The sequence below is a fragment of the Epinephelus lanceolatus genome, chromosome 11 (genome assembly GCF_041903045.1).
Source record: "Epinephelus lanceolatus isolate andai-2023 chromosome 11, ASM4190304v1, whole genome shotgun sequence".
Taxonomy (NCBI): Eukaryota; Metazoa; Chordata; class Actinopteri; order Perciformes; family Serranidae; genus Epinephelus; species Epinephelus lanceolatus.
This window is the reverse complement of record NC_135744.1, coordinates 16,262,143-16,288,730: the sequence shown is the minus strand read 5'-3', so window position 1 is coordinate 16,288,730 and position 26,588 is coordinate 16,262,143. Positions and strand designations below refer to the sequence as shown.

The 26,588-nt window shown below is 40.6% G+C and overlaps 1 protein-coding gene across 4 annotated transcripts; it reads left to right on the top strand.

Moving 5' to 3' along the window:
- Positions 1-1,223: 1,223 nt before the first annotated feature.
- On the top strand, positions 1,224-25,579 carry emsy (EMSY transcriptional repressor, BRCA2 interacting). Of its 4 annotated transcripts, none has more exons than XM_033651021.2 (20): positions 1,224-1,454; positions 4,224-4,332; positions 4,492-4,591; positions 4,725-4,799; positions 5,024-5,199; positions 5,285-5,440; positions 6,554-6,813; positions 6,899-7,133; positions 8,482-8,700; positions 9,461-9,610; positions 9,706-9,879; positions 9,966-10,102; positions 11,631-11,804; positions 15,784-15,982; positions 16,208-16,375; positions 17,505-17,660; positions 18,763-18,929; positions 21,259-21,822; positions 23,401-23,802; positions 24,534-25,579. In XM_033651021.2, exons 1-20 carry the CDS (start codon positions 1,452-1,454, stop codon positions 24,714-24,716), a joined length of 3,807 nt encoding a protein of 1,268 aa, XP_033506912.1. In that variant the 5' UTR covers positions 1,224-1,451; the 3' UTR covers positions 24,717-25,579. The 4 variants fall into 4 exon arrangements, with proteins under 4 accessions (XP_033506912.1, XP_033506920.1, XP_033506903.1 ...); XM_033651029.2 differs by having other exon boundaries at positions 23,398-23,802; positions 24,546-25,579; XM_033651012.2 differs by having other exon boundaries at positions 23,398-23,802.
- The last annotated feature ends 1,009 nt before the right edge of the window (positions 25,580-26,588 follow it).

Below are 26,588 nucleotides of genomic sequence, written 5' to 3'. Positions count from 1 at the left end.
GAATATTTTTTGCATTCTGATAGTTTTCCAATGACGATCTTCTCATGTTTTTCTTCATGCAACTTTTGAATCCTTGAATCCTATCATTGTTTTAGCCCCATAAAGCAACAGATTACCTTCACCTAATCAAAATATACACACGTGCAGTGTGTAAGGGTTGCAGCAATATACCGGTTTCAAGGTATACCGTGATGTAAAAGCTGACAGTCATTGTACCTTGAACGTTCGCTTTTCTACGTTATTGGAAAAAAAGATGCAGCTGGACCCTGAATCTCCCCTTTATTTTAGTTATTTTCTAAGGGGAGACTTTGCCCTCATACTTCCATTAACAAAATGGTTTCAAGTTTAAATTATGGTAATAAAATGTATGTTCAACCAAAAATAATCCTTCTGTTTTCATTCCTTTAAAGATCATTCTGACTAATTATAATATAAATTCTATAATACCATGATACTGTCACACCACAATATCTTTTGAGACAGTTATCATACTGTGAAATGAATTCCATACCGTTGCAACCCTACAATACATATACATATATTTACAGATACAGTACTGTATTCAATGCAATGAATGGCTCATGCAGATATTATAAATGACAGTTTCCACCTCACTGCACCATGTCCACATCTAACTACTCTCTTTTTCACCTGTTACCTGCAGTCCTTAATTACTACACAACCAGTGATGGAAAGTACATTTACTCAAGTACTGTACTTAAGTACAATTTTGAGGTACTTGACGTGCATTTTATGCTACTTCATAATTTCTCTACTCCATTTCAGAATGCAATATTGTTTTTTTTTTTTACTCCACTACATTAATCTGAAAACTATATTAAGATTTTATTTTTGGTAAAATGAATAAATAAATTAATAAATAAATAAATAAATTCAAGTTAAATTTGATGCATTGTTACAGATTAAACAAGCTGTTTCTTACTTTATGGCTTGTATAAAAATGCAGTGTCTTGGTTGGATCCCTTGTCTTGTTTCAGATGTCTGAGTTGTTTCACATGTTGTTACACATTTACACTGCTTAATAATTATGAGAAATTTATTCTGATTCTAATTAAGATTTTAGTTATTATATTTTTATCACATATTTTGCTATTTGTTCGTTTTGTGAGTGTGGTTTGGCTGCTATTCCACCTATCTATCTGTAGGTGGCAGGACTGCGCCTGCCGAGAAGAAGAGGCAGTATCCTAATACATTATACGAAGAAGAAACCCATCTATCCACAGGCCAGCCGCAGCTAGCTAGCAGACAACGTAAACACCAGGACATCTTCGGGTAGATCGAGCCATTTCAGCAGTTTAACTTTAGTTTTCTTTGCCGCGGTTTATTGGAGAATAACTACACGATGTGGTAGTTTAGCTAAAAGTCTTATGGTCAGTCATGTTTGCTGGGATCTCGGAAGAACCAAGGCCTTGAAGTTGCCCTGCTAACGGATGGTAAGACATTGATTTGGCTCATAGGAGCAGCTAGCGTACAGCTAAGCTAACATTCATTGCGAAGGTTTTCAGTACGCGATGAACCAAAATGTAATGCCACTGGCTTGCTAAGAGCTAACGCCGTATTCTGGACATATTTGCGAATGTATTGTAACGTTATCGTGTATGTGTGCGTGGGACAACTCGATGAAAGCGCAGACTCGGTACGCGCCCCGTTTACCGTGGTGTTGACAGAATCTGCCTCAGAAAATAGAGCAGCTAAATGTCTCTTTGCTTGTAGTTAAATATCGGAACCTGGTAGCTAAAAACGCAATATTGGTAACAATTACATCCTTTTATTACTTTATGCATACAATTTGTTCTTCAAGGAGCATTTGAATTGGACACAGTCTCCATTTGTGTGTGTGGTTGGCCTTGTACGCCCACTTTGTTTCGGAGTTACTGAGATGCCCAGTGGTGGGCGGTACTGGTCAGTGTAAACACAAAGTTAGATCTTTATTGAAACAGATGCGAGCCTGGTGACTTGTATTCTGTAACAGACATGGCCAGCAGGCTCCTGTCCTAGCTTCCTGATTAATTAGTGCCATTTAACACGCTGTAATAAGACTGCGGGAATTGTAAATGGAGTTTGGCATCCTCTCCTCTGTATTGTTCTTAATGCTTTCAGATTAGGGATGCATGATATTGGGTTTTTTGCAGATATCCAATCTGATATATAACATCTCATTTGGCTGATTACCGATAGATACCAATATCGTTATATCCACTTTTTCCCCCCATCTCATTTTAGTGATCATCAAGTCTCTTATGTGGTGGAATTAACATCATATTATGCATGCACACTCTTATTGTAATGGCCCACCAGCAGATGGAGACATGAAATACAATGCTTTTCAGTGTATGTAATATTAATTTATCGTGCAAAATAATAAAAAGCATGTTGGCCGATTCTAATAGTTCATTTTAAAGCCAATAATTGTGCATCCCTATATCAAATTTCATGTGAAGTCCAATACCTGCACTGACTCGATCCCGACTAACATGTAGTGTCTGAGTAGCCACCGTCTGTAAGTTTTATTCTAAGTCAAGCCTGCTTTCACAAATACTCGTTAGTGCACGACATATATATATGTGTATATATGTATATATGCTCACATACACTGAACAAAAGTTTAAATGCAACACTTGTTTTTGCTCACATTTTCACAGGTTTAAGTTAAAGATCCAAGACTTTTTTATGCACTTAATATTTCTCTCAAGTTTGGTTGCAAATTTGTTAAAATCCAAGTTAGCACACAACATTGCTATTTCACAGGTATGCTGACTGCAGGTATATCCACCAGAGTTGTTGCCCGTGAACTGAATGTTCATTTCACTACCCTAAGATGTCTTCAATGTGATCTGTGTGAATTTGGCAGTACATCCAGCCGGCCTCACAATAGCACAAGTCAGTTATGACAAGCTGCTGAGAATGACAAGTATGCAGATGAGCTTCCCTGAGATGGTTTTGAGCCAAATTCTTCAGTTGTGCAACCCAATTTTTGCATCAGCTGTTTGGATAGCTGGTCCCGGGCAATCTTGCAGGTGAAGATGCTGGATTTGAAGGTCCTGAGCTGGTGTGGTTATATGTGGTCCACAGTTGTGAGGCTGGTTGAATGTACTGCCAAATTCACTTAAATGACATTGGAGATGTCTTATGGTAGTGAAATGAACATCCAGTTCATGGGCAACAGCTCTGGTGGACATTCCTGCAGTCAGCATGTCAATGAGACACTCCCTCAAAACTTGGGACATCAGTGGTGCTGTGTTGTGTGATCAAACAGCACATTTTAGAGTGGCCTTAACTGTCACCATCCCCTGGCACACCTGTAGTAATGATGCTGTTTAATCAGTATCTTGATATACCATACCTGTCAGGTGGATGGATTATCTTGGAAAAAGAGAAGTGCTCACTAACTTGGATTTTAACAAATTTGCAACCAAACTTTGAGAGAAATATTAAGTGCATAAAAAGTCTTAAATCTTTAACTTAAACCTGTGAAAAATAGGGGCAAAAACAAAAGTGTAATGCTTGAATTTTTGTTCAGTATATTAATCAGCTTTACAAAATAGTCTCCAACAAATGTGGTATTAAATCCTATTTGAGTGACATTTGCTAAAAAATACAGTGGGCAGCCTTTTTAGGAAATTACTGAGCGTTTTTTAAGATCGGACCTAATGTTTTATATTTGTGAACATTTAACAGACAAACATGTTTTTAGGGATTTGCTGACATTATGACAATACAGAATATCTTACCTTATTTTTTAACTACATCCCAGTTGCCGATTGTAGATTTGTAAACTTTCCTAGAAGACACTGTTGATGCCTTCAGTGTATCTTAATGAGCTCCTATTTCTAATTTCTCTCATTTTTAAACTTATTTTTTGTCCAAAACATTAGAATACCAATGTGAACATACACTTTATATTCACTATTTCTTATTTTTTAAGAGCTGATAGAACTTTAAAAGTTTATTCAACTGCTTTTAAAAACAAATAACCTAACAGATAATGAGATGGAGTTTTCAGCAACTGTCATTTGGAGAGTATAAACGCACATAATGTAATTGAATCATTCAGCTGTGTGTTCATCAGTAACAGATTACCAATGTTTGAAAGATGAACAGTGTTGTAATCCCACAAAAGTGTTTCTCATTTTTGGTTATATGATATTGTTTATGCTAAAAAGTTGTCTAATCTTTCATTATGTTGTTCACTCACCACTTAGCCCATGATTCAGCTGGAGAAACCAGTGCTGACTGGTACCATGCCTGTGGTATGGCCCACCATCCTTGACCTGGGCAGGGATGAGTGCAAAAGAATTCTCCGCAAACTGGGTAAGTTCATGCAACACAAATTAAATATTGGACAACCATCAAGCAGCATTTTATACACTTTGTTTATGCAGCTAAGTTGTGACAGTAATCTTAATCAGGACAAGAAATTCATTCTTGAGTTTTTCAGATTGAACTCACATCCTTTTCATTGTTTATCAGAGCTGGAGGCTTACGCTGGGGTTATCAGTGCCCTGCGAGCCCAAGGAGACCTGACAAAGGACAAGAAGGATCTGCTGGGAGAACTCACTAAAATTCTTGGGTAATTGTTTCCTACATACTCTAAAACTTGACGATTCAGAGAAGCAATTTCTCCAGTTTTTGCACACACACTTTGCTTTATTTAAAATCTGCTGTCCCTTTTCGTTCACCTACATCCCCCCCCATCCTCCCAGTATCTCAACAGAGCGCCATCGTGCAGAAGTCCGCAGGGCTGTCAATGATGAACGCCTCACCACCATTGCATATCAGTAAGTGTATAATCGACCATGTAAAAATGTCATTCATCATGTGCAGTATCTTACAGTATGTCAAGTGACATAGCAAAGAACCAGATTACCGGTAATTTGTCACTTTATGTATTCACTTCCCAGCATGTTGATTCCTGCAACAATGAGCAACTTCTGGAAACTGGGAACTGTTGTTTTAAAAACAAACGTCTGAGTACTGAACAGTGCACAACTTTTTTTTCCAGCATGTCAGGTCCTAACAGCTCGTCTGAATGGTCCATTGAAGGACGCCGGCTTGTTCCCTTGATGCCGAGGCTGGTCCCTCAGACAGCCTTTACTGTGACTGCTAATGCTGTGGCCAGTGCCACAGCCAATCAGAATGCATCCCTGCTGTTGCCAGCTGAAACGGGAAACAAAGAAGGTGGGCCAGCATCACTTTGTATTCCACTGAGGGTGTTTCAAATCAGATAAGATGTTGAATGACATATTTAATTTCCTCCCTGCAGTGGTTGTATGCTACTCCTACACAAGCACCACCTGCACCTCCACCAGCGCTACAGCGACCAGCGGCACCATAGGAGCGGCTGTGAAATCACCAAGACCTCCCAGCCCTTCATCCAACGTGGTGGTGCTGCCCAGCGGGAGCACGGTCTATGTGAAAAGTGAGTGTCAGCCATCATCAGATCAATCTAAACTTCTGCTCTGATCAGGCATTTTAACACTGATCGGCCTAAAGGGGGCGCTACAAGGCTTGTTTACTGATTATTAATCCCATTCCTGTGTCAAGAACAAACCTAATGCCTCCATGGAAACTCATAGCTTTCAGTGTTTGATGGCTCAAGCGTGCAGCAGAACAGATGATTCAGAAATTCTCCCCACAGTGCAGACTTTATACTGGCTGGGATCAACATTTCCTAAACACAGCATTTCTAAGGATCTGTTGGATTGAATTTGACAATTCCACAGGCATCTGCTGCCAATGTGAGCGTGCACGATACACAGCTGGTATGAGCAGTGTCTAACAGGCTGACTTAGGAAGGGGATGAGAAATGTGTCTGCACATTATTGACAGTGGAGGCGTAATGAGAATTATATTTTATTTTAATCTTAGGCTGTGTCTGACATTCCATACTAGCATGCTATTTAATAGGCTAAAACAGTATGTGAGATGCTTAAGTACGTCCGCAACCTCAGACAGATACCAATAGGATGTGAATTGCATACTATTTCTGGGGAAGCAGTGGACACAAATATCCCATGATGCAATGCGGTGGGGATGACAACATTCATAACAGTGGACAGTGACTGAGGCAGCTCTGTAACATCAGTAGGTAATAAGTAACTCTCTACAGGTATATAACTTTGGTCATGAGTCTGCTGCCTGATGTGCAATTTGAGAAACACTACATGAAGTATTGTGGAAGGCACATCATTACAGATGGACGATATAATAATCTTGAGCTTTGTTTAGCTCCAGGCTCCGGGGATGTGGGACCATTTTTATCCAGACTGAAATATCTCAAAAACTATTTGGATGGCGTGCCATGACATTTTGTACACACAACATTATACCTGCTAAAAATGTTAGCACTTAGCTAATTCAGGCATTATCTAGCGACGAAGACGCCTGTGACATAACATTCCACAACGAGTTCACCTTCACATGTAGCAGCTCCAGCTGTAGCTATACCTACACGCCATTTTCTTATGTTTTATAGACCAAACATTTAATCAAGAAAATTATCCTCAACTTCTGTCCTCCATTTCCCTCGCAGGTGTGAGTTGTTCTGACGAGGACGAGAAGCCCCGCAAACGACGGCGGACCAACTCATCCAGCTCGTCGCCGGTGATGCTGAAGGAGGTTGCCAAGGTTACCCCGCCGGTATCCAAGAACATCACAGTGCCGGTGAGCGGCAGCCCCAAGATGAGCAACATCATGCAGAGCATCGCCAACTCGCTGCCACCCCACTTGTCCCCTGTGAAGATCACCTTCACCAAGCCTACCATTCAGACCACCAGCACCACCACGCAGAAGGTCAGACATGCTTCTTCACGTATGCTTCCTCAACACATCCCTCCTCACAATATTTCAGCGTTACAAATATCTCGTCTTCATTCAGGTGATCATCGTGACGACTTCTCCCAGCTCCAACTTTGTGCCCAACATCCTGTCCAAGTCTCACGCTCACAATAACGCTGCTCTGTCCAAGCTGGTCTCCACCTCCATTCTGACCACACCCTCCCAGAAACAGACGGTGGTCTTTCCAGCCAGCTCCAGCCCTTCTTCCAACACTATCGCAGTGACCACAGTGGTCTCCTCTACTCCCTCAACGGTCATGTCAACTGTAGCAACATGTAGGTCCTTCGTCTGCACCAACGTAACTAACGTGTCCTGTATAGGGAACCTTAAAACACACAAAGAGATTGAGTGAATTAGCCTCAAACTCCAATCAGCAGTATAGTATTGCTTCATTTATTTGGAATCATGGAATGAATTGAAGTGTAATACTCACTCTGTTTTGGTCTCAACCAACTCCTAAGAAAAAGCTTTTTGTCTGAAAACATCGCCTGCTCAGAACAGAGTTTAAGGGATATAAAAAGCTCCACAGAGCTGAACTGCAGGTTTGGGTGATAATTTTCTTTGACTGTCGCAACAACAAATGACCACTTTCACATTACACATTAATCTACTGTTAAAAAATATTTATAAGTGCGCCGTTAAGATTGTATTTCCATAATCTCAAGAATAAACTTCCTGTTTTAAACCCTACTGCTACATCTGAGAAATGTCACTAGAGCTTTGATTGTGCCCAAAAAAATCAGGCCCAAGCCCAAACCATACCATTAGTGTTGGGCCCGAGCCAGATTAAAACCAAAATTTCCACTGTAAATTTATTTATATTTTTAATGTTAAAATATTTATTACAAGCTAAAGTCAACACCAAGTCTTGTCAGTGTGGTAACGGTTGTTTGTGACATGAGTTTAGTAATTCACAGCACTGCTGGAATATACAGATCTCCGAACAGCAGAGTGTACTCTAAAGATGGAGTGTTACTTTGCCAAGTGCAGTTAAAGTTAAACTTAACGGTTTGTTAATTCCTATGAAACAGAACTCTGTAATATCAGGAAATTAGCAACAATCCAACTCGATTCAAGATCAAGGAGATGGTGAGAAGTTATGGCCCAAACCTGGCGGTTCAGGTCACGCCTAATTCAGTTCAGGCAAAGAATCAAAGCTCTAAATGTCAGACCAAGTAATGCAGTGTCTTGTCAGATTTAATCTTCTTTGGTTACACGGACTATACCAATGTCTCTCAGAGAATGCAGTTAGGATGGAGGTTCATATTTAAATCTGATTCATATAGCAGTTAATTATTTTTAGTATTGCTTAATCTGCTGTTTGTTTTCATATTTACAGTTTACATATTCAAATTTCATTTGGAGGCTGGATCAAATTTCTGGCATTGTAATCGACTTGTTATGGATGAATTTTACTTCACACAGCAAACGTTCTGTCCAAACACCAAGTTAAAGTAATCTTGATGACACAGTTTTAAAGAAAAGTTACTTTACAGTCCATCTGTGTGAAAAGACTTAAAAACATTTGCTCTTTTTGTTTCACTTTGATCTCTGAAATTCTGTTGCCAAAATGTTTGAGCAGCTAGCTGTGTTAGCATAACAGTTCTGTGTTCACTGTTGCAGGTGCTGCTTCAGCTGCAGTGAAGGTGGCTTCAGCCAGACTTCCTTCCCCTAAAACCCTGGTGGGGTCACCGGCTCAGATCCTGGCCCAGTTCCCCAAACAGCAGTCACCCAAACAGCTGCAGCAGGGCTCATCTATGGGAGCGTGTAGTGTGAGCCAGACCCAGACCACCTCCACCTCACCGGGCTCCAAGCCCACCATTCAGATCAAACAGGAGTCCGGTAAGCCTGCGTTCCATCAGTTTTCCTTTAGCTCTCCCTTTAGGTTCATTTCAGTTTTTCGCTTGAGGTTGTTTTTTTTTTGTTTGGTTTTTTTTTTGCAAAATAACTTTATTTTTGCCAATGATAAAGGTAATGTTCATAAATATTTTCTTCTTAGACATCAAAGGAACACTTCACCCAAAAACTATATAATGGTATATAGTACTCACCTCCCTTGGCTCTTCTTGGTCCCAGAAAAAGTCTGCTATCCAACGGCGTTAAGGAGAGTGAAGTGCCAAAAAAAATGAAAGCACATCAGTGCAAACAGACTTCTGTCTTCTTATTGTTGTTATATGTGTACAACAAATTCCTTCCCAGGAAAGATTTTGTTAGGCAACAGTTTAGTTAAAATAGTTATGTTTGGGTTTCCATGAGCCAAAATGAATAGAAGACTTTGATAATGCTGCACAGGATTTTTTTTCCCAGAGGTTTTCTAACGTTTTTTGCTGTCTGTCGTTCAGACTCCATTGAAGTCTGTTTGCACTGATATGCTTTCATTTTTCAGGTGCTCCTCTCTCTTTAAAAGAATACTTCCCCCAAAACCATTCATTAGCAAACTTTACCTGGGACCTTAGGGAAGTTATATTGTTTTTGGGTGAACTATTAAGACCACAAGGGACCCTCAGTGCATCAGCCTTTTAAGAACATACACAACATGACTGATTATCGGTTGAACTGAAGTTCTTGATGTGAGTGTTTTTTCCTTTGTTTGTCTGCACAGGGGTCAAGATAATCACTCAGCAGGTTCAGCCCAGCAAAATCCTGCCTAAGCCTTCATCAGTGGCGTTGTCCAGCAGCAGCTCGTCCCCCATCATGGTCGTCAGTAGCAACGGAGCCATTATGACCACCAAACTGGTCACTCAGCCCACAGGTGAGTGATGCCAAACTCACCTATACTCAACAAAGCACTAGGGCTTGATAACCAGACCAAGTTCTTAAATAGTAAAACTATATTTTTGTATGCAGCTACCCAGACCACCTATACGAGACCGACTGTTAGCCCCAGCCTCGGTGCCAGAATATCAGCCTCCAGTGGTGGGACCACCTACGTCAAGACCACCAGCGGCAGCATCATCACAGTGGTGCCAAAGTCTCTGGCCACTCTGGGTGGGAAGATCATCAGCAGTAACATCGTCTCCGGTGAGTTAATGGACAGAGATGGCCATTGCTGTGATTTTACATAATCAGGTATGCTTTGATAAAATATTGTCTCCCCTCTGCAACAGGCACAACGACTAAGATCACCACCATCCCCATGACCTCCAAGCCAAATGTCATTGTGGTTCAGAAAACCACAGGGAAGGGGGCGACCATCCAAGGACTACCTGGCAAGAACGTGGTCACCACACTTTTAAATGCCGGGGTCAGTCGAACGCTCTTATGTTTTATTGATCAGTAATCCTTCCAAAGACAGACAAAACATAACACGCTATAAATGTTTTGATCTGTGAGAATGTGGCAAAAGATCTGATATATTGTGAATTTTTTTACAGAATATTATTGAGAGAAAATTAATTGGCAACTATTTTGATTATTGATAAACAGTTTACGTAAGTTTGGGTTATTAATCACTTGTTCCTGCTTCACAAAGCTGAATATTTTCTAGTTTTCCTATTCCTCTATGATATGTTACTTAATATCTTTGGACTGTTGGTAGGACAAAATAAGACAACACCAACATAGCCTCTGTAAACAAAAACCAAACAGTCAAGAAAATAATCAGTAGATTAAATAATGCCCATTCCTAAACATTTTTTACTTTTCCTTCTTCCCTGATATTTAACTTAGTAACTTCTGGTTTGGACTGTTGGTCGGACCAAATGAGATATAACCAACTTGGACTTTGGGAACGATGATCAAACAATTAATCGAGAAAAAAAGCAATAGCTTAATATTGAAAATGGCTGTAAATAAATGAAATAATCATTTCAATTATTTGTGCAGCATAAGTGTTTGTTCATAGACAAAAATGTTTGCATGTTGGGATGAGCATTTTAAATAACTTCCATGTTTAAACACTTGCATTAAATTACTTTATTACAGTAATCACAAAAAGAATCTACCTTAAGAATATGAATTTTAATTTGCCAACAACGTTTAATGGTCCCAACAAACTCACACTGACACCGAAACAGCTCAAATCTGTCGTTAAACCCATTAATAATCGTTACATGAGCCAAATACTAGGGCACTAATCTAAATATCTTCTAGTTTCCCACTCCTCTATGATAGTTACCTTAATATCTTCAGGTTTTGGGCTGTTAGTCAGACCAAACAATACATAACAAACATAGGCTTTGGAATGACTATCGAACTCTATAGTGAAAATGGCTGTTAATATACAAAATAATCTTTCAAATTATTGTGAAGGAATAAATGTTTGTACTTTACTGTGTCACTGTTTTTGACACACCACTAGGTGTCGCCAAAGTTGTAAACCTTTAAATCCTATACGGAGGCCCTTTAAACAATTTAATATATTACATTTCCTGGATTCTGAGTTTTAAATTTATTAAATACAGTAATATGCTTATGAGTTTTTAAAGGAATAGTATGATATTTTTGGCACATTTGCTTTCTGGTGGCGAGTTAGATGTTCAGTTTGATAACAATCATATCTATTTGATATGTTAATATGAAGTAGCCAGCATCTGGTTAGCTTAGCTTAGCACAAAGCAGTATTTTTGTAAATTCATACATTTAAATTGAAATTTTCTATGAACTGTGATGGCCATATAGACTCAAACTCAGCTTACAGAGACCTATCATTATCACTTTGTTGAACAAAAGTATTTTAATTTGACAGTATTGACTTTACATCTCAGGGGTTTTCTTCTACGCTGCTGCTTCTGCTGTTTGTACTCAGTTGTTGTAAACTGTATGTTTTACAGGGTGAGAAGGCCCTGCAGGCTGTTCAGGGGACAAAACCAGCAATCATCACTGCCTCCAGACCCATTACCAAGATGATTGTCACCCAGCCCAAAGGCATGAGCTCTGGATCACAGTCCACTGCCACCAAGATCATCCCAACAAAGATCGTTTACGGCCAGCAGGGCAAAACACAGGTGAGGCACCACCAGCTTGTCAAACGTTTCTCTTTGTTTTTGCACTTTTCGTCTTTATTTTCCTCTCTTTATTTATAAAAAAATACCCTTCCAACCTTTTAATTATTACAGCGTTTTCCCAGAATCTTCAGCTCTGAGATATTCTACTCACCACTGTGGGAATTTTCCACTCGTAGTGGTTTTAAGGGTTGAAATTAAATGGTTGTCATCATTAGATCCTGGTTAACCACAGTCCAGTGAGGTTATCATGTGACAAACATCCAGTGGATATTCATATGACCTTCTGACTGACATCAAGTAGCCACAAGTGTATGTCTGCTAAACATGATTAAGGATGGGTGTCCATAAGGTGTATCTCTGGCACAAATACACTGGCAGGAGGCTGGGGAACTGTGGGTGCGGGATGAAGCGCTGCACGTGGGTTTTGTTTCTATAATCTTACAACGCATACAGTGTTAAAAGCACAACATTCAGTGTCTGGCTGATTTGCTCCCCTAAATGGGCTGTCTTTGTTGTGATAGTTTCCGACTGACATATGGTACGGCTCAGGGTAGACGGTAAAACAGTGACACCATTTTCAACTAAAAGAGCTCGGGGCGGCCCCACGAAAATGTCGAAGAACTCTGAAAAATGCTGTGGGTGCAGCACCTCTTCTGTCGGCAGCCACATATGTTCTCTTTTTCGCAAAGATACTGAAGTCATTACAAAAGTGCAGTTTTAATTTCAGGAAAAACGTCACAAAAAGTCAAAAGCTTCTTTCGCATTGCTCATTTTTGTCTTCTGAGGAAGGAAACTTCTGCTTTCATCTGCGTGATGCATTCAGTCATTCATCTGATGACAGCTCCACTGGGTATTTTCTGGAGAAGTTAGATCTAACAATTAAAGCAAACCTTTAAAAACAAAAGAGAGAAATCCCCATTTCTTTAAGTTGACAAATGTATACCGGGGCTTTGACACTGACCTTTCCTCTTCCTCCACTTACTTCCCCTCATTCAGGGAGAGAAATGAGCCTTGAACTGAGTGTTGTCAATGAGCCAGGCAGACTGACAGCAGTCTGTATTCTGCAGCTGTTTGACCTGAAAGAGCAGCAGTGTTTGTCTCCTGTAACAGGATCATGTTTCTGACGTGTTATATTAAACCTGAATTAATTGTGGCTTCTTGCGGCAGTGGGGTAAGCTGTAAAGCCAACGCTGAGACACAGAGCAACGTTAATATGTCCAGTTGTAATAACTGTGATGGCTTTGTTAAAGAGACAGCGAAGTGGTCATAAGAGGGGCAGTACACATGCCGCTTCTTTAACCGCCTGGAAAAAGCGAGGTCGGGTGCTGGGTGCTACTCTGTGCCAACTTTCAAGGGCATGGAGGCAGGCTGTTTCTGAGGCTGCTAAGCAACCATATCCAGCACCGTATCATAGCCTACTTACCAGAAATGCTGAGTGCAGAGCTGATCTGTTTCCAGGTGTTTTTTTTGTTTTTTTTGTAAGTGTGTATTAGGCCACAAATATTGTCCATGGGACAGATGCAAAGCTCTGACAGCCCTGCAATAAAATGATCTTCTCATCCATATTTATCTCAGACTGATATTTACGGAAGAAGGGAAAGGTACGTGCCAGCTGTGATTGGTTGTTTCTCGTCACATGACATGTGGTGTCACCATTTGAGCCGCACCTGCTGTGCGTCTACATTGAAAATAATAAATTTGAGGGCGCAAAAAAACGGCCTGTGGCATGTGTACGGCCCCTGAGAGAGACACTCCAAAAATCTTGTCTGTTGGATTAAAAAAAAATTTGTTTCTGCATTTAATGTGTAATAATGTCACCATGATGCTGGAATTTCTAACTGCGACACATTACCTAAAAAATATCAATATTCAATTCCATTTCCGAAAACCATTTAAAACGCGTATTAAAACAGACATTTAACAAGGCTGTAACATGACAAGTTTCCTTGTCTTGGTTAGTGGCAGAAAACATCAGAATGTCTGTAGTAAACAAGAACAATAAGACAGAGCGAAAAACGTAGCTGGTACCAGAGTATCAATACTGCACAAAATGAGAATTGAAACTGTTTTGAATATTCAGAATTGATATATTTCCATAAATCAAACACTAATGTTTACTCTACATTTTCTAATCAGTGCCCAGCACTGTCACTTACTGTATAATGGCCTATACAATGAAACCAGCAGCCATAGTAGGTGTTTCTTTCAGTTCCAGGGGATTTTTTGGGGATGTCTGTTTTTAAAAACTTAACAAGACCTGATTGGTTCTGCAGAAATTCATATATTTCTGACAAGTACCAAGAATCCCTAACGTGGGATTTGAAAGTGTATGTATTAAATTTAAAAGGAAACACCCACTGAGGTGATAGTAAACTGCCCCAGTCTTCCCCAATATTTCTGTCTACATCTTTTCAGGGGAATTTGAATTCATGACACAGGTGTCTGAATATATTCTGAGAGGGTGAATTCTAAAATGTTAATTTCCATTATGCTGCTTTAATACCTTCATACATTTGAGGCAGCGAGGGATTAAGGAAATTAGTGTCTATATAAACATCTTTTTGCCTTTAGGTCGTCACAATGAGTGTCTTGTCCGAAAATATTTATTTTAATACCGTGACAAAATTTTCATTCGCATTCACAAACAGTATGTCATAGTTTCAATTTCATCACTTCAGTCTAAATATAGCCAGAATTCACTTTCTGTTTTTAGCCATAAAGAGGAAGCGCTGCAGCACAGTATACACATACTGTATGTACTGTATTCAGCACCCACAGTGATGATCCACTGTGCAGTTTCAGCCAAACCACAAACATGACCTGCCAAAACAGCAACAACAATGAGAAGATCCCATCACATTTTAAACTAGATTTTGAGATCAACGCTGTGAATCATTTTCCAGTGACGAAAATGGCACATGTTTACAAAAGATTTTTAACTTGTTGACTTACTGAACAAACAACAAAGCAGATGGAAATGTGACTTAGTTATTGACATTTATGAACAGGAAATCTTCAATATCATCATACACAGGGGGAACTTCTGTAGTTGCCAGAGTATGAAGAAAGACTCTGGAGTAGCTGAGCTAATTTGATAAGAAAATACATGTATATTATGTGTTTAAGCAGTGGATAAACACATAAATAGGGTTGTAAATTGATGTGAATCTGATCCCTATTATATCTATGTCACAGTAACCGATAAATTACCACCTACGACAAGCCAGTCACACAAGAATCGCCTGCCTGAGTCAGCCGAAATACCGCCTGCAGTGATTGACAATGGGTGAAACTAATTAGCAAGGGAGAAGAGAAAAGATATAAATCCTTAAAAGTAATGACTGAAACATTAAGCTTCTGCCACTACAAGAAGGAGGACAGTATGAATCATTGACAGTACCAGCCAGGACCACTATGTGTTTGTACGTAACATCTAATGTGATTTGTAGCATTTGTACTATGGCTCTGTCATTTGGTTAAATGTTTTGTATTTATGTGTATGTTAAACAGTCGACGTCTTTGTACACAAGACAAATTTCATATTGTCTCTGATAATGAAGTCAAATCAGATCAAATCAAATGAAATCACAACCATATTTTTCTGCAGCTGTGACAATCCAACTTTAAAATTGGCAGTCGCCTCCCGTTAGAGGTGTTTGGGCACATGTCACTGGTAGGAGGCCCCAGGGCAGACCAAGAACACACTGGAGGGATTACATATCTCATCTGGCCTGGGGACGCCTTGGGGTCCCCCAGTAGGAGCTGGAAAGCATCGCTGAGGAGAGGGACGTCTAGGGTGCTTTGCATGGACTGCTGCCCCCGCGACCGGGCCCCGTATAAGCAGATGAAAATGGATGGGCAGTGGAATGGGGCTCCTTACGTTGAATAGTCGACTATTCAGAGTCACCCCTAATTGACACATTTTAATGGGAACCACTGTTTTACCCAACACTGTTTGTTTCTTTGGGCTTCCTTCCAGGTTCTCATCAAGCCCAAACCCGTCTTCCAGACGGCGGTGGTGAGCGAACAGACCCGGCAGCTGGTCACTGAGACGCTGCAGCAGGTGTCCCGCTCAGTAGACATCGGGGGGCAGGGACAGACCTCAGGCCAGGATGGGTCCACAAAGGACGAGCCAGGGGGCAGCTTAGCCAGCGAGGCCTCTCATGGCAGCGCTCAAGGTAAACTTCCCTTCCTCTTTCCCTTAGAGACAAGAGACAGTGAGGTCAGATGAATCAGCGACTAGTGCTCAACTCTTCTGGATATGTTTTGTCTAAATGGGAACATTACTGGCCGTTTGTTTGGAAATTTCATTAGACAAGAGTTTGATGTGGAAATAACCCTAACCCGATGCATATTTGTGTTCCTCACAAACTGTCCCACATTGTTTTCCCATCTATCCTCAGAGCCTCAGCCTGTAGTGCATGTGGTGTCCTCCAGAGAGCAGGATTGGACAGAGCAGGAAATATCTGTTGAGTCCAGCCCCACTATTATCTACCAGGAGGTGTCTGGCGGGGAATCCCAGTCCGCCACTTCCACCATCAAAGCCCTGCTAGAGCTGCAACAGACAACAGGTGAGCCTTTATGTCACGGAAAGGCTGCAAATGTAAACCGGAAAGATGGGAAACGGGTGGGAGGGGGTTTTCACCTGTACACATGCTGACTACTAAGAATCATCCGTCCTTTGCTTGGACAGCTTAGGCAACACAGATTTAAACCTGTATCGAAACTCTACTGTCAAACAAACATACCAGACCAAAACACCAGTGACTGACAGTCATCATGTTTTTGCCTCAGGCTTTGCTTTCACAATAAGCTCATTAGACTACAAACCTGTGGAACTGGGTGGATGAGTAGACGGGAAGTGTTATAGATTCCCATGTTATATTTCAAGGTGGAAACAATTTTTAGACTGATAAAACAAAGGTACAAAAATTCCAATGACATTCCCCTATAGTCCTGACTGTAAATTCCCAGATGGTGTACATTTGATTGAGTGTATGAAACCAGAACAGTTCAACGGATCCACTTATTAATAAATGTATTGACCACTGTTAACGTCTATTATTTTAAAAATGCCTTGTGGCCCTACTTTACCTCAACTGCACAGAGAACAAGGTTCCTATTGTTTCCCTGACAATGGTATATTGTGAGCAACAAATTTGTGTTCACATCAGCAGGAGGAGAGCTAGTTAATGTTAGCTGTTAGCTATTAGCAGCCGTTGGCCTGAATTGACTGCTTACAGAGGTTGCTCTAAGTTATATTACGATGTGTTCAAGGTCTATTTATTAAAAATGAGCATTGGGTGAAGGTAAATGTGTTCAGTGTAATCTTGTAAAAATTAGTTTTTAGCAAATTTGTAGGTTTTCACAGCAGTAAAAAAAAACATATTAGAGGGAATTATGATATATTTTTGTAGGTTGTTTCATAAATTTGTATGATTGAATCTGTGCTCATTCAAAGACCATGTGATGAAAGACTGAAAGACTTTGGAACAGTTCAGTTATCTTGTTTTATAATGGAGTTTTCTTAGTTCTCCTGGCACAAGAGGGGGGATAAGTAACACCAAAAACAACAAAACATTGGTATTAGCTATTGGCCAAATTATTTCAAACATTGGTCTAGGCACCGAATTTCACAACAGGCGCATCCCTAATTGTTGTCACTCACTTGATGACCCTTCGCTAAAACCTTCCCGGCAGTAAAGGAGAAGGGAGAGGCCAAACCCAGACAGCACACCATCGACCTGAGCCAGATGGCTGTGCCCATCCAGCTGGCCCAGGAGAAGAAGCCCAGCCCGGAGTCCCCAAGGCCCTCCACCTCAGAGGCTGAGCCCAGCACTGAATACGTCACAGCAGGTACGCCCCTCCGGTCTGCTTCGTGGTGTACTGTTTGAAATATATCAGTGTCGGAAGAAGTGCTCAGCTCTGGGTTGCACCAGCTATGTGCAAGTTCAAATGTAGCTTAGTTACAGCTCGATTTCTAAGTCAGGTTGCTATGAATATTTTAAAGGTTGCACCAGCTGACAAAGTCCCAAAAAGTTACGACATAAATCTTGCACCTAGCCTTTAGTAGGTGTTAAGTCCTCACTAAAATAACGTATCATCTTGGTCACCTGTATCATCAGCAACACGTTTTGTGTGACAGAATGCACCCACAGGTTATCTCTTGACTTATATACCCTAAATAGAAATGCTTGAAATTGAATGGGAGTGTCTATAAACACGCAAACTTACATATAGCTGGTGCAACGGGCTGCAGATCTTTAACTACTCTTTAAATACTCTGTTACAAGTTTCAAAATCATTCTTAAGTAATATAACTATCAAAATATACCAAAAGTACTCATGATGCAGAATGGCTTATTTCACAATATACTATATTGTATAACTGGATTATTTATGCAACAATGTGCCCATCACTTTAATGTTGCAGCTGGTAAAAATGAAGCTAAGCTACTTGAAATACTGTTGACTACTTTAATTCAAATTAATACATCATAATTTATTAGTTCATTCATATTTTGTATTAAGAATCTTAAACTGTGAGGTAACTGAAGTTGTCAAATCAATGTAATGGAGTGAAAGTACAATACAGGCTTCCAAAATATAGTGGAGTAGAAGTGTAATGTAGCATAACATGGACATACACAAGTACTAGTACCTCCAAAGTACAGAACTTGAGTAAATGTACTGAGGTAGCTGAAATATTTGCATGATTTATCAACACTGAGCACTTTCTTTTTTGGTTGGCAGCTGATAATTTCAGTGGTACAGCCTAAACTTCAAAGTAAAACCTCCAATTTGACACTGAAGCACGCAACAGTCAAGTTCTCTTTTTGATCCTTTGACGGAAAAAAACAGCTGTTAATAATTGTGTATATGTGAATCTGTTTGCATTCAGCCTGTCCTACATTTTAATAATGCTAATCAGATTGTGCAACTGTGATTTCCCCGCCAGGTAAAGTCATCAGCAGAGTGGGAGCACCTGCAGAGGACGACAACGTGGTCATGTCCTCCAGTCAGCAGCTGGGGAAGCCTTACAAAATTAGCAGCCAGGTTACCATGGTAACCAAACCGGCTGCTCCTGTCTCTTCTGCAGCCACGTCTGCTTCACACATCAGCCAGGTGAGGACACAAGTCTGAAACTGTTGTATTTGCAGAAAGTAAAGTGGATTAAAAGTTGTCTTGGGATGGACACAGTGGTCAATAAGAACAAATATTGAACAGATATTGTGGACGTTAGCCTTGTTTTTGTTTATATCTATTATTCTGGTTTTTACAGGCCAGTTCACCCGAGTATAAAAACATTCACTCACCTCTCATTAGTGGGATTTAAAATAGTTTTTAAATTATGTTCCCGGGTTTTGAGACCACAGCCTCCATTTCAATACAGTGGAGGTATGTGGAATTTTGTTTGTGGTGCTCACAACCTCTAAAAATGCTTCTAAAAATTGAAAAAAAGTGCCACAAACCACTCTGGATAATCCACAGAGCACACTGCCAACAGTTTCCATAGGAACTGTTTCTTCAGTCGAAAATGCTGTAGTTCCAGTGTCACCTGGTCACAGAGAAGTCTGTGGACTACCACTAAAGCGAGATGAGAAAGTGTTGGTTGGGGGACTTTGGGTGAAATGACCTTTAAGATACCTCAGTTTCTGTTGTCATACTTCTGCCAACACCTGAGGTCATAGTTTCTATTTATAGCATGTGACTTTTTTTAACTGTCTCTGTTCAAGTTTCAGTCTAATTCATTGGCATTAATGGACAGAAACCTGCTGTATGAGTGTTTTCACTCAGGTTATAGTGCACATTTAAACATGAATCTTAATATTAAACAGCAATATTAAGCATCTGTGTGGCCAACACTCCTGTGAAACATTAGCATTAATTAACAGTTAATTTCTAGACTAGACACCAGAGTCCCTATTTTAATTACTGTGTCACAGGTCTTTTTTTTTTCTTTTAAATAGAATTTACATTTTAGGATTCATTTACAAAATAAATAAATCATATGGTCATGACTCGTCAATTCATTGTGGCCACTAAGAAGAGGAAATGGACCCTAATATTTTGAGATAAAATAGAAATCTGTATATCCTGGAAGAAACTGTTGTGCAGCAGTTGCAGTACAAAGCAGAAAAGAGTGTTAATATAAAACATTAATACAGATGCAAGTTTAAACAATATCAATGAACAGAAAAAATCCAAAATACACACAATTTCGCAATCGCGCATATCTCAAGGTGCTTCTTGGTGAGTTGCATATAGATATGTATGCATATCTCAAGTACAAGTAAGCGCATGTGGTCAAAATATTATTTCCATGATATTGTCCCATTTTGCACAACTATAATAAGCTTAGCCCTAAATCCAAACCTCGAATATTTTACTAGTTTAACTGCTTATGTTTCATCTTTATAGTCACAGTCGGTATTTATGCACACGCCCACATAACATCACATCAACCTGGACCCCATTTGCCCATGTTTTTGTGTCTAACTGAATAATGGGAACATTTGAAATTGGTCCAGTATTGCGCGAGAGTAGCAGCCAGGCTGCAAAGTGAACACTGGGCATGTGCTTGTTTTTGCTACTGACGGGCTCAGATTATTTTAAGTGTCAGACAAGATTATTGGAAGGATCCCAACAGAGATAGACCTTTTTGTTAAAGATCAAGATCCTTTGTGTTTTACCAGAAACAGCCCTGAAATCACTATTATTAAACCGACCAGACTCCATTTAAATAAACAGTAATTCTATCATCATAAAACACACTACATTCAGATTTGTCAGAAACAAAATGAAACTCACAGAAACCATCTTGGTTCATCTTTGGACTGTTCCAACAACCACCAAGTGTGGTTTGAATAAACCAAATAAACCCCTAGTTCACCCAGTTAGATGTGAAGATATGCTGGCTGGTGGGTTTGGCACTGGTGACTCTGGGGCTGTTTTGGGGAACTAAAATGATCTAATGCTTTATCCAAACAGTGTGAGATTGTTTAGCCACTGGTAAATAGTTGTGAGCCTCCAAGGACCTGTAGTTCTCGAGGTTGCAAAACCTTGCCTGATAATATTACAGCACATTGTCAAATATAGGCTTATAGCGTTGAGTAACATTGGAATTCATTCAAACATGCTTGTCTATTACATAATAGCATTAATGGCTATATGCTACTGTTATTATGACAAGGTTAATATTCATTCATATTCATGTCTATAGTAAAAGTCAGTGTCTCTTAGGTGACTTTCAGAACCGCATGCCCCAGCTTTAACAGGCTGGGGGAAAAGAATCTTTCCTCGTCGCTTACTCTGCCCACACCACACCACCTAGCTATACATATATGCACATCATGTCATCTTCCTGCCTCTGCAATGGACCTGGTTAGCACCACTGGGATGGGTAAAGTGCCATCCTCCTTTTGATAACTCAGTAGTCCTCTTTATGTTTCAGCCCTCTGACAGCCAAGGTAAAACTGAGACTGTGTTAGAGGTGGGCGAGTTGGAAGGCGACACCTTGGACCCTCAGACGGGCTTGTTTTACCGCTCCAGCCAACCAGCCACAGATCCCATGAAGCAAACCACCCACTCCACAGCTGCTCAGCTGCCTCCCTCGAGCCAGGCAGAAGCCGAGCTGAGCCGACACACCTCCGCCTCCAGCCAGCCGCCGCCACAACTGCACAGCAAACCTCAAATCAGCCAGCCTTCTTCTTCCTCCACTGCCTTCCCCTCCACTCTTGCTCTGACTAAGAAACTCCCAAAACTACGAGAGCAGAGTCAGCCCAAACCCCAGGCCTTAACCCAGAGCCCCAAAGACAGACCCCTGACTGCCCCAGCCCAAACTGGGGCAAAGGTCACGACCCCAGGCACACCAACCAAGCCCCTGTTGACACCGCAGCTACCGAAGCTCCAGCAAGCACCCACGTCCCACCACAGACCTCTGCACACACCCATGTCGCACCCTCCTCCACTGCAGGCGCACCACCCTGTCAGCACCGAAAAGACTGCCTCCAGCCAGGTGAGTGGTTTTACGCCCAACACTGTGCAGCACTGCCAGTAGTAAAAGATAAACAACTTGGGACATTTGTTTGTGGGATTAAAGCACAAAGACGCATTAAGTCATGCCTTATTGGATTTACAAATGAAACGCTTTGAGGTAGAAACTCTTGGCCCAACATCTGTCACTCATCTTAATTAAGCTTGTCTCGAGGCACCTGACTCAACTGGTATATGTGATGGTACCGGGGTTTTTCCTACCTTCCTTGTTAATACAATAAAACATGTGCCGCAGACTGATAAGCAGCAACAAATTGATTTATAGTTAAATTAACCCTGGCTGCAGCAGCTGCTCTGTATGTCTGTCACCGTGATTGAATTCTGACAATTGGTCAGACAGAATAACGAGGACATAATGGAGGACTTTAGTTTTTGACATTTGACACAAAACATAGGAATTAAACAGCCCTAATATTTACCTGTGTTGTCCTTGAGGAAAAAAATAATGGTGCCCGTAGCTGTGTCAACAAACTGGCTCCATTTAAATAAATGAGTGCGAATTTTTTTCACACAGGACTGAAGTCTGTCTGAACACGGCCTTTGATATGCTTTCCGCTCATGTGTTGTAAGCTACAGGGCAAGTTTGCTTTCTTTCTTATTTGCCTGTCTTTGTTCTGAAGCTCAGCCTGCCAGTTGCTGTCAGGCACAGGGCTCCTACGGGTCATTGTAATTCTTGAAAGTTTGTGAATTTGAGGGGGAAAAAACAAGGCCTTGAAGGTTTTTAAAAATAGACACAAGTAAACATGGGTCACTGAAAGTGCTTGAATGTATTTATTTTGTGAAAGAGCAGAAATTGAAATCCTTTTGGTATTTTTAACTGATGAAATGTGTCTCCCACAATTACGTCTTTCTTACACAGCACAATTTTCTTTTCACAATTTCTTTGAACATTTGAGCCTGCCACTCATTTTAATTAATTCTTCTCATTGTAAAAACTGTCAGTATTGTGACAGTAATTAACTTTGATCAGTGTATCAAACAGTGCCATATTGTATCCTTGAATTTGAGGAAATTGGGTCTGGAAAGTCTTTGAAAAGTCCTTTGAACTTCTTAATGAAAGTGTGGGAACACTGCAGTCAAACACAGACACGCCCTCCAGCTACTAATATTTGCCCGCCCATTTTTTTTCTTTCTATAACAATAAATAATGACAAACACTGACATTATTTTTGACCACCAAAGGGATGGCCATGGATGTATAAAGAGAAATGGATATAGAGTTGGATGCAGGGTCCTGTTCATTCCTATCATACCTATGAAAAAGTTTGACTTTCTGGGTTTAAATTACCTGGATCTTCTGCATCATTGGGTCTTTAAAGCAAATGCACTCGAGACTACGCCGGCTGAGCAGCAAACTTCCACCAGTTTTTTGGCCCAATGCCATCATGTAAAGGATCCAGGAGTTGTAGTTACATGGTTTGGCCACTATGTCAAATTAGCTTCAAAGTCTGGCTTCCTGGAGGCATGGGGATGACAGTTGAGTTTTCTCACTTTCCATTTCCTGTGTTCTTTCCTCATTCACACATCTTCATCACAGCAGCCAATCATCACACAGAGCGCCACCGTCACCAAGATCACATTTGGCAGCTCCCACCATTCATCGCCGGTCTTCAGCAGCGGCGAGGCCACTGCCAAACTGATCCCCGAGTCCAGCTCCGGGCCCTCTGGAGACAAGCCCTCGGTGTCGGACATCCTGAAGATCTCCATGATGGAAGCGGAAATCGATCCGAGCACAGAGCCCATGGTGGTGGATTCTTCCAGCGACTGTGGCCCACTGGGAAAAGCCCTGGAGGTCCAGGCCGTGTCAGGCACGCTGGACTCGGGCCAGTTTATAAGCAGCTCTGGGGCCTCAATGCATCACTCCCACACAAAGCCCCAGCAGTTCAGCTGCATGCAGGGCCTCACAGCACAGAGGAGCAAAGAAGACCTAGAGGTCATTGAGGTGAGATATTTATTACAAAATAATGTATGTAATAAATTACAGAGCTCAAGGTACAGACAGGCTTGTCAGCATGTCTGTCACATATTTAACCTCTTAATTAAAACTTACTGATAAGTCAGGTCATTGTGAACTTCAGGTATGATGGTAGCTTAGAGATATATCAGATTGTACTGTTAATAAGAGAGCAAAAGATATTCATGTTTTCAATTAAATGTATAATTTATTTATGAAATAGCGACATAATTCATATGATGAGATGCTAGTTTGAGTCCTGCACAGGTCTGTCCACCCCTCAAGCCGCACATATGTCATTTAGTTCTGCAACCTGACCCTTTGTCACAAGATCCACAACCCGATATGACACTGCAAATGCTGTAATAACCATGCGCTGTTCAAATAATTTGGCTGGTCAGTACATTTAAACTGATCATTTTGGGACCTTTTATACATCTGAAACTAAAATAATGTATTTCAAAATGACGGTAATTCAGGAAATACATTTAAATGAATATTTTTTGAGCAGCATATCATTTTCCCACCCAGAACTGAACCCAGAACTAAGATTAAGACAAATACTACCTGCAACCACCTTTTTCTTTTTGCGGGTAACCAACCTGATGCAGGACTCTGACACTGGTTATCAACATAGACTATTAGAAAAACATTAGCATGATAAATTTTGTTACCTCACTGGAAATTGACTGAAACCTAAATGTGACTAACGCATGCAGGTGATTCCTCAGTACTCCATCCTGCCGGACTCCAGCCAGTCTAACGTGGTGGTGGAGCCCAGCGGCTTCCTGGAGATCACCAACTACACCAGCCAGCAGCTGGAGGAGGACAGCCCCATGGAGCAGGAGGTGGACAGCAGCAACGATGAGGCCACAGCGGCCAGTCCGCCTGACCAACCATAGCCACTCAGTGCTGGAGACATTGCCGGTTTACGGCCTCAGACTTGGCGGACAAAGAGTTTTGGCTGCAAAAGTTGCTTTCTGTTTTTGTGTAAAATATTAGTTTGTTTATAATAAGCAATTTTCCCTCACCACAACTAATGGCACATGTGGTTTTTATTGCCAGTGAGGAGCGCTGGATGTAAAATGTGGGAGCAAGGTGAAAGGATTAGTTTTAGTGCAGCCCCGGACGGTTGGAATCCCACCTCTCCAAACAGACTTTGTAAGACATTCTCACATTCATGAAATTGATTATTTGGAAGGTTTGGCACTGTGCCTTGTGCCACTGTATGTTCAGTAACATACAGTCCTATCAGACCACTGCAGGACTGCATTTATGTTTAATGTCCAGAATATTTCAAATACATGTTCCCCAATTTTTGTACTCTCCTGTTGATGGACATCTATTTTGATGACCTGAAGGTTTTACCACCAGATGAACAGTATTTTCTTTGACTGAGGTGCAGCTTTGTAACTGTAAAATCTCTTAAAACGCTTATGGGGTTTAAGTTTTCAGCAGAGAGAACAAAGCTGGAGCAGACTGAAAATTGCTGCTTGGAACATGAACCAGAAAAGAGTCCTGGAGGAAGGATAACATATGTGTTACTGTTCATTGTAACTGATGTAAAAGAAAAAAAAACATTAAGCAGTGTACCTTTTTTGTAAGATAAATTCTGGAGTTCAGAGAGTTGCTGTGAGAATTTCACTAAGTATGCATTGCTTCTGCATAGTGTGTTTAAACTATGCATTTCTTTTATACCTTTTCAAACTAGACGACTAGTTAAGAAAGAACACATTAAATCTGCACAATAAACCCGCTGAAAAGTGTCGGTTTATTAAGTTTTGTTGATTGCAAACAAAATGAGCTTTTGAATGAAATGAGGGAGTCATAGTGTGACGTTGCGTTCAAGTCATTTTGATTGATACACTCTTGAGTTTAAAAATGTTTTAAGATAAAACAAATACCCTACCTGGATAAGTAATTTGGATCTATTTTTCAACAAAAAAAAGTTAAGTTAAAATATGTTGATTTCCTTACCCTTATTGAAAAATGCAGAATCTATTAATATGCAGATTTTTTTTACTTCAAAGGTTTAACTGGTGGACACAAGATGAATCCAGTGTCTATTACGCTTGTTTAAGTTGCATATCAGACTACAATTAGCTTTTAATCTAGTTTTGATTGAAGCCCCTTTCCCACTAACAAAACAAAACAAAAAACCCACTAACACCCTCTAACATCTGGCTTTTGTCTTTAACAAGAAAGATTACAATCTGCATTTACTCTTGGGACAAATGACTCTCCAGTAGTCAAGGGTATTTATCGTCTCTGGCTATGACAAGCTTAGAGTGGTGGTAATATAAATGCGTCAAAAGGGCGGACACACCAAGAGTAGGTATTGCTGCGGTTGGAGCAGCTACGTGACCCACCCACCAGCGACATCACTTGTCTGCCATACCAACACTTCAGTCCACTTTCACCCCCCCTTCGCCCCTTGGTCCAGGAGCAAAAGCCCTAAGAATAATACTAAGTTGGCATTTAGCTAGGTATGAGATGTTGCATTTAAAGAGAGGCGGTTAGGGTTTATATCTCGTTTCTTATAAAGTGAATCACGTTCATGTATAATAAATTAGAAAGGGGATTAGTGCTACGCTTGGCCTCATATTTATTCACAGTGCTGTGTTGTAGCAGGGTTCAAATAACTGACACGTTGGTGGGTTTGTCTTGTACTGGCAGTGGGCGCAGTTTGTAAGGGCCTGTTGTGTAGGCTCCAAACAGAACGTGGCTGAAGACATACATAGCTCTTAATTTTCACCCATTTTTCTGGTGCAGAA

Bases quoted from the DNA above. Each gene is read 5' to 3' on its own strand.
- emsy (XM_033651012.2), top strand. The intron at 4,333-4,491 runs GTAAGTTCATGC...ATTGTTTATCAG, and splicing joins AAGAATTCTCCGCAAACTGG to AGCTGGAGGCTTACGCTGGG. The intron at 15,983-16,207 runs GTAAACTTCCCT...ATCTATCCTCAG, and splicing joins CTCTCATGGCAGCGCTCAAG to AGCCTCAGCCTGTAGTGCAT.